We start from the raw sequence: 8,382 nt of genomic DNA, 5'->3' as shown, positions 1-8,382 counted from the left end.
AAGCCAGCCACTGGCCAACCGGGGAAAGCGGACTGGAGCGTGACCTATCCGAGGCGCCTCCCGCCTCCCTCTCCTCGCGGCCGCGCGCTCCGCCAGCTCCTTCCTCCCTTCTTCTCCTTAGCTCCGCAGTCCTGGGAGGCGGGGGTCGGCGCGCCAGCTGACTGGGAACCGCGGGCTGTACCAGGAGCCATTCGGCGACCGGTGAGGGGACTGAAGGGCTGGGAAGGCAGGGCTGGCGCGGGCAGCGGTCTCCGACTGTCGCCGTCTTCTGCCCTCCGCTGTGGGCGGCTAGCGCCGGCCGCACTCGGGAGCGCCGCCCCGGCAACGAGTGACGTGGAGCGCTACGGAACAAACGATTGGTGTGCGCACCCGCGGCCGCCGGGCGGCCCGCCCCTCCCAGGCCAGGCTCTTCCTCGCCTGTCCTCCCCGGCTTTCCCAGGTCACCTTCGGGCCGGCAGCCCCACGACGTCGACTTCCCCAGGCCACGACGGATTGAAAGGGCAGCTTTAGCCACCAGCTTCTGTCGGCGTTAATCGGCCCCGACTCCTCACTGCCCTCGAGGTGGGCTGGCGCCACGGGAGAGGAGCTGAGGTGGGAAGTTCGGCCACGGAAGGCCTGCCTAGCAACTCGTGACGACCGTTGACTGAAGCGCCCGGAGTTAGCTGCGCTGCGACCTTCTCAGGTGTGGCGTCCCTCTTGCCGTGAATGTTGTGTTGCAGCTTCCCTTAAGTACGAGGCAACAAGTCTGAAAATAACTAACCAACCTCCCTGCTTACTCTGAAAGCCCCCGGGGTTCGGCGTGGGGCTCAGGAGCGCCGATGCTGCTCTAACCCTGTGAAGAGTTCTTTAGGTCCCGGGGAAGGGGTTTTTGTTTATTTTTAGTTTAGTTTTTTATAGTTTACTGTCAGGTTGGTTTCCATAGAACACCCAGTGCTCTCCCCACAAGTGCCCTCCTCCATGCCCACCCCCCTCCCCCTTTCCCCTCCCCCTTCTGTCCTCCGTCTGTTTTCAGTATTCGAGGGGCTCTCCTGACTTGCCTCCCTCCCGCTCCCTAGCTATTTTCCCCCTCGCGGAAGCGATTTTAAAAGGCTTGCAGAACGTTTAGGATCCTTAGGGTCGAAGTCAGATCGACATTCAGGATCCCTCTTCAGAGGAACGGTCCTGAGGCAGGGTAAAAAACCGAAAACTTCAGCAACCGCAGTTGTCAGACTTACACATATTTTAACCTTCTTTTCATGTGAAACGTTATAATAGTTTGCTTTACTGCGTTCTCCCAGGCCGGAGTGTCAGACACTTAAAGTCCCCTGTCCAGGGTCACACAGCTAATACTTACTGTGGAAGAACCGCTGTGGCTCCCCTATGGCTCTTACAGTTGTGCCGGGAAACCCACGCAGAGTATTTGCAGTACATGCAGTAGGTACGGCTATGGAGGATAAGGTGACTGGAGAGAGGCTTCCCACTCCTCCAAGGAAGCTAACATTTGAAAGAGATGTATTCCAGTTTAATACACCATGTTTAAAAAGCATTAAATGCCCTATGTGTGCCCACCTTCTTGCTAGGCCCAGGGAAGTTGCAAAACGCCATATATAGTCCCTTCCTACATCCCAGCTCTGGGAAACTCTGCGCCCTGTGGATTGCAGTTTTGCAACCATGTGTGAAAGGAACACAGAGAACAGGCTATCCTACTATGTGTGTGCTTTCCCGGCTAACATCCATACCTTCTCCACACTTGCCAATTCACAGGAAAATCTTAGTGAAGGCACAATTTCCAGAAGAACGTATGTGGATCATAATCAGTCTTGAGCACTTGGGACGGGAAGCAGCTTCCATGCCTATTTCCACCAACTCCTTAAACATGTCAGACTGGACCTGAAGCTAGAAGGGGTAACTTCTTTTGAAGTACTAGACCTTGTTTCTTCTGTGGAAGAAAAGAAAGTAAGGAGTAGCCACTCTGGTGCTCTAGATTCCACACTCCATCCTTACCTAGAAAAGGGTCCGAAACCTTCCCAGAATGAATGAGAATCACTGTTTCCTGTTACTTTCACTGATTACTCAAAATAAAGCCAAGTAAGGGGATGGGGCTGTGGGGTGTGAAGGCTCTCACCAGGGCTTCTCTGAGGAGGGGTTATTGGAGCAGAGCACTGAATGAAGGGGGGAATGGGTTTGCAGGTGGACCTATAAATGGAAAGGCCCCAAAGTAGGCAGTTAATTTTAATAATACAGTTCATTTGGGACACCAGAGTGGCTCAGGCCATTAAGCATTCAACTTAGTCTCAGGTCACGATCTCGTGTTTCGTGGGAACTGTGCTGACAGCTCAGAGCCTGGAGCCTGCTTCAGATTCTGTCTCTTTCTCTGCCCCTCCCCCGCTCGTGTTCTGTCTCTCTCTCTGAAAAACAACTAAACATTAAAAAAATTTTAAATAAAATGACACATTTCATTTAACCCAATTTATACAAAACATTATCATTGCAACATATATATAATCTACATTAAACATTAATGAGACATCTTGCATTCTTTGTTCATACTAAATCTTGAAATCAGGAGTGTATTTGACCCTTTGCAGCACATCTCAGTTTGGACCAGCCACATTTCACGTGCTCAGTCACATGTGGCTCATGGCTACAATAGTGGACAGGACAAGTGGAACAGCACTCAGTCCCACTCCTGTTCCAGTTTTACCCAGCTCTGGCTTCAAGATGGAGAAATTGCGAGATGGTCACTTGCCTCTTCATCCTGCGCCAGAAATGTTGGCCCAGCAGAACAGATAACCAGGGAAGAAAATCTTTGTACTGACTGAAGGACACCACTCAGAAGAAAAAGAGCTAAACTGCTCTCATAGTAGAGTGTTAGTAAATGTACTAAATCCTGATCAACTACTATATTCTTGATCTATAACAGGTGATCTGTTAGATATGGTATGAAATCCCTGCAATATCTATTAAGAAACAAAAATAAAGTGATACGTGAAACTCAGAAGTTTGCTTCTTATCCATTGTGAATGTTAATTTTTTCATTTGCTTATCTTACTGTTTTTTTTTATCAATTACATATGTAGCATTTGTAAATATTTGTAAGTACTGGATGCCTGAAAGTTACTAAAGTACTTTAAAGTATTGAGCATTTATAACTTTTCAGTAAGTCACACGTAATTACCTCTTTCCAAGCCCTCCTGTACTTTTTTTTACTTAAAATGAATATGGTGGTTTAACAACCTCAAAATCTTCAATTGGCAAAATGGTTAGGAGAGTCTAGAAATCCTTTTTTTTTCACCACAGTAATATATATCTGTGTGTGTGTGTATTTTTTTCCTTTTCAGATTTCCTCCCAGAGCAAGTTCCAGCATGGGGTGAGGTACAGAAGAGAGACATGAAGGGTATACCCTGGTACTGAATTACCAAACCTGCCCCCTAGATCAGGGTCTGTCTTACTCCACATTTGTAATGGGGGGGGGGATTGTATCTTTGTTTATATGCCGTTTATGTATGCATGTTTCTGTTTGTGCATCTGTCTTACCTTGCTTGGGCATGTGCCCTGGGAGGCAGGGGGTAGGTTCCCAGAAACTTGACCTGAAAGGTGTCATGGTCCCTGAAGACCCCCAAGTAAAGTGGAACACACCAGGGAATGTGCATTGCTCTCTTTGGCATTTGGGATCAAACACTGAGTCCTGAGGGAAGGTTTTATTCACGTGAGGGTAAACATTCTTTCAACTGATGACCAGCTAGAATCAGCAGCCCAAGTGTCTGAGCTAAAAGTTTCCCTGGAAGAACTGAGAGACTCACTGAAGACTGCGTTCAGGTCTGCAGAGGGGCTCCTACCCTGCTTGTAGTTTTTGCTTAAACTCATTCTCTTCGAATAACATGTCTGGGATTTAAAATACTGCAGACCAAAAAAAGAGAAAAAGTGTGGGACAGGAGGAATGTCTTAGATGAGACAGAAATTTTGAGAGCAAAATGTAGATAGATGCTGAAGGTGAAGGAGTGATTCATATTATTCTTTACCTTTTGTAAATTTGAAAATGCCCATTAAAACAATACCCGCCGCTTCATTCTCTCCCTGCTTCTGTCCCCTCTGCTCAGTTTAAATTCATGTGGTCCCCATGGATGGAACTCGAGGGTATTATGCTAAGTGAAGTAAGTCAGGCAGAGTAAGATAGATACCATATGTTTTCATTCATATGTGGACCTTGAGAAAACATAAGACCATGGGGGAAGGGAAGGGGAAAAAATAGTTAAGGAGAGGGAGAGAGGCAAACCATAAGAAACCCCTAAATACTGAGAACAAACTAAGGTTTGATAGGGGGTGGGGAAGAAGGAAAAATAGGTAATGGGCATGGAGGAAGGCACTTGTTGGGATCAGCACTGGGTGTTATATGGAAACCAACTTGACAATAAACTAAAATAAATAAATAAATAAAAATTCATGTTGTCCCTCTTCATCTTTGCAGGGCACAGATCATCCTGCTCCAAAGGCATGAGAAAAGAACATCCTATATTGGCCACTCTTGCCCAATGTGGAGGGGAGCAGAAGCTCCTGAGCCCATCCCTGAAGGTTTGTGGCTTTCTTTCTTTTTTCAGTGTTTGTTTTTGAGAAAAAGAAACAGAGCCTGAGAGGGAGAAGGGCCAAGAGAAGGACACAACATTTGAAGCAGGCTCCAGACCCGGAGCTGACAGCACAAAGTCTGATGCAGGGCTTACAACCATGAGCTATGAGTAGGCAGATGCTTAACTGACTGAGCCACCCGGGCACCTCTCAAGGTTTTTTTTTCAATTGATCCCATCTATGGGGTGTTTTAACCAGAGCTCTGGGTATTTATGGCGTTTCTATCTGCCAATAAGCAGAAAATGACTCTGACTTGTTTGCTTCCTCTCCTGATTCTCCAGGATTCAGGGATAACTTTTGAGATAAAGAGGATAGCAGAGCAGATTCCATTCCCTGTAAGGGGCCTTTCTGCTATTCTGGGTTCTCAGATCCCTGGAGCTGGGGCAATGAAGGAAGTCTGTAGACTGTTTGCAAACAACTTGGATGACCTGAGAATTAGGAAGGAATGCTTCTTCCTTCTTCTCAGCTTTTCCTGAAAATGTGAAAAGCACTTCTAGGATAATGCCATCAACTTTCAATAATATTTTTTGTGGGCCACACATGTTCCTTTTCACCCCTTTCCTGGGTCCCGAGTTGCTTTCTCAAGGTTAGGGAACTTTGAAGCCGTGAACCAGTGTGGAGTGGTTGTTTATCCAAGGCCAAAGTGCAGTACTTTGGGGTTTCTCAGATACCATCCTTTGCCCAGGCTTCAGCCCTTGCTGAGCCTTTTGCCCAGGCTTATGCATATGTATGGGTTTAGGCCTCATCTCATTGTCCTCCTTGACCTTCCAGCCCAGGTCTGGCTGGGATCACATTGGTGACTTAGGAAGCCAGGGTCTCAGAGGAAGGTATTGATGTGGTTGAGGCCTAGAGGCCTTCTCATTGCCCATTCCTCCTTGGTGTTTACTAGTGCATCTCTAAGCTAAGACCTCTGGCTTAAGGACAGAAAACAGGCTGGGTACTCCTCATCCCCTCCCAAGGAGAGTTTTGGAGGCAATCTCCCTCTCTGAATCCCTCTTGGCCTTTGTGGTGGCATGAGGACCTCCCTCCCCATATTTCTAGGAGTCCTATGGTTTTGCCTCTTCTTGGAGAATGGAATCCAGGAGATGGCCTAGCTGAGGGAGTTACAAGAAATGGGGACTCTGTGCTCGCCTGGCCATTTCCCAAGGTGTAGCTAGCTGTTGCACCTTTCACTGTGGCTTACAGTGACTTTCTCCCTATAGGGCTCACAGTAAAGGGGGATCTTGGCGGAAGCCCACCCTAGAAAAAGCCACAGAGCCTACTTACAAGAAAAGGAACCTAGAATCTGTAGACCAGTTTTCTTCCCTTTGCCATTTCCTTTCTAGGCCTTCAGAAAACAGAAAATAACACGCGGTTGGAGGAGGTGCACCCTGGCGTGGGAGTGGAGCACATCCCTGCCAGACTGCGCTCCAGGGACCCCCCAGCCTGGCCCTCGCCATGTTAGCTGCATCAGAGGTGGCGGCGGCTGCAGGAAGGCCTTACATATGCAGTGAGTGTGGCAAGAGCTTCCGCTACAGTTCGGTGCTGCTGCGTCACGAGCGGGCGCATGGCGGTGATAGCCGCTACCGCTGTCTAGACTGTGGCGAGCGCTACGCCCTGGCTGCTGACCTCCGCGCCCACCGACGTGCCCATGTGGGCCAGACGCTCTACATCTGCAGTGAGTGCGGCCAGAGCTTCCGCCACAGCGGCCGCCTGGACCTGCACCAGAGTGCGCACAGACAGCGCAGCCGCTCCTGCCCCTGCCGTGCCTGCGGCCGCAGCTTCCCGCACCTCCCGGCTCTGCTGCTGCACCGGCGCCACCTGCACCCACCAGAGCGGCCCTGCCGCTGTCCACTCTGTGCCCGCACCTTCCGACAGAGTGCGCTACGCTTCCACCAGGCACGGGCACACCCGTGGGGGACATCCGTCACGCCCGTCGACCCACTGCACCAATGTGCACAGTGCCCACGGGCATTCCGCAGCCACGCAGGGCTGCGAAGTCACGCACGCATCCACGTGGCCCGGAGCCCTGGCAACTGCGCACCTCCACAGCCTCCTGCTCCGGGTGCACACCGGTGCGGCGTGTGTGGGAAGAACTTTGGTAAGAGCTCAACACTGATGCGACACCTGCAGACTCACTCGGGTGAGAAGCCCTTCAAGTGTCCCGAGTGTGGAAAGGGCTTCTTGGAGAGTGCCACACTGGTGCGCCATCGGCGCACGCACACAGGTGAGAAGCCCTACGTGTGCGCGGACTGTGGGCGCCGGTTCAGCGAGAGCTCCACACTTCTGCGCCACCGGCGCAGCCACCAGGGAGAGCGGCCGCACGCATGCGCCACGTGTGGCAAGGGCTTCGGGCAGCGCTCGGACCTCGTGGTGCACCAGCGCATACACACCGGCGAGAGGCCCTTCCCCTGTGCCGAGTGCGGCCGCCGCTTCAGCGACCGCTCTGACCTCACAAAGCACCGGCGCACACACACCGGCGAGAAGCCCTACCACTGTGAGCTGTGTGGGAGACGCTTCACCTGCGTGTCCAACCTCAACGTTCACCGGCGCAACCATGCCGGCCACAAGCCCCACAAGTGCCCCGAGTGCAGCAAGGCCTTCAGCGTGGGCTCCAAACTGGCCCTGCACCGCAAGACGCACCTGGGCGAGCGGCCGGCGGAATGTGCCGAGTGTGGCAAGTGTTTCAGCCACAGCCGCTCACTCTCACAGCACCAGCGGGCCCACACGCGGGCTCGTGCTGCCACCGCGGCCACCCAAGCAACCGCCGGAGCTGCCCTCATCTTTGCTGGGCAGGCAGGACAGGAGAAGCCAGACTTTTTGTGTCCCAGCTGAGGGAAACTTGCTGAGAAGCTGCTCTGTTGCAGGCCGGCAAACACAGATCTGCTGCCACTGGGATGGTGGGCCGGCTCTGCAGAAGGGAGTTTGTGTAAAAACAGCACGGCGGGCTCTCACCCGTCACACCCCTACATCTATTTCCTTTGCCAGCTCTTCCTGTCCACCCTCCCTGCTCTCTTTCTGGGGTGTAGGTGCAGGGAGTTGGGAAAACCTAGACTTGGAAGAGAGCGCAGGTGTTGGTGTGTTCCCATTGCTGCTACTGTGCCCTCAGATGTTTTTTTTTTCCCTGTTTTCCCACCTCTACTGTCTTCTCTTGTCCCATGCCTTTTCCGGCTGAGTCCTCTAGCTCGTGTTGTCCTTCCTCTTCAGGTAATGATCTCAGGGTGGCCACAGTGACAACCCACCTGCCTTGTGGTGGTCTTGCCTCTTGGTTCCACTTGACACTTTCTCTGCTGCTTTCTCCCTGGGCTCTGAGAGATGGGAAATTTGTAGGCAGGGATGATGGGATTGCTCATTTCAGTGAAAGGCATCCTGCCAGAAGCAACTAGCCTGCTGCCCAGCACAGAAGGCCCACCTGCACTGAAGGTGGGCAGGAGCCCTCAGCAAAGCATCCTCCTGTCCCACAGGCCAGATCAAGGTCCCTCTCAGGATAGCGTTCTCCAGGTAGGTGGAGGACATTAGCTTTGGGACCTATGCCGAGACCACATGGGGTCTGTAAAGCAGGATATTGCCAAGTGAAAAGTCAGAATGTTATAGCCAAATCAATCTTGGAGCCATGGGGCAACTGAGCTCCGGAGAGGCAACAGTGCAGGGCAGAACATCTGGAATTGTCCAGTGATTTTTTTGCTTATGGCTGGTGAAATAAAGAGTTTCTTGTTTGTGTTCCAGATATCAAAAGCCTCTTTTCTCAAAGCTTGGGGCTGCCGTCTTTGTAGACTTCAGGAGTGATCCAAGGGCCAGGC

The 8,382-nt window shown here is 51.5% G+C and overlaps 1 protein-coding gene across 10 annotated transcripts; it reads left to right on the top strand.

Annotated features, from left to right (window-relative positions):
• The first annotated feature begins 311 nt into the window (after positions 1-311).
• On the top strand, positions 312-8,309 carry ZNF672 (zinc finger protein 672). 10 transcript variants are annotated; one of them, XM_029941530.1, is made up of 5 exons: positions 312-682; positions 1,744-1,884; positions 3,321-3,350; positions 4,449-4,552; positions 5,929-8,309. In XM_029941530.1, the coding sequence occupies exon 5, from the start codon at positions 6,041-6,043 to the stop codon at positions 7,415-7,417; it is 1,377 nt and encodes a 458-aa protein (XP_029797390.1). In that variant the 5' UTR covers positions 312-682; positions 1,744-1,884; positions 3,321-3,350; positions 4,449-4,552; positions 5,929-6,040; the 3' UTR covers positions 7,418-8,309. The 10 variants fall into 10 exon arrangements, with proteins under 10 accessions (XP_029797390.1, XP_029797389.1, XP_029797387.1 ...); XM_029941529.1 differs by having other exon boundaries at positions 3,321-3,355; XM_029941527.1 differs by having other exon boundaries at positions 3,321-3,387.
• Positions 8,310-8,382: the final 73 nt, after the last annotated feature.

Source organism: Suricata suricatta, chromosome 6, assembly GCF_006229205.1.
Source record: "Suricata suricatta isolate VVHF042 chromosome 6, meerkat_22Aug2017_6uvM2_HiC, whole genome shotgun sequence".
Lineage (NCBI taxonomy): Eukaryota > Metazoa > Chordata > Mammalia > Carnivora > Herpestidae > Suricata > Suricata suricatta.
Note: the sequence above shows the minus strand (reverse complement) of the source record. Positions and strands in the feature narration are given on the sequence as shown.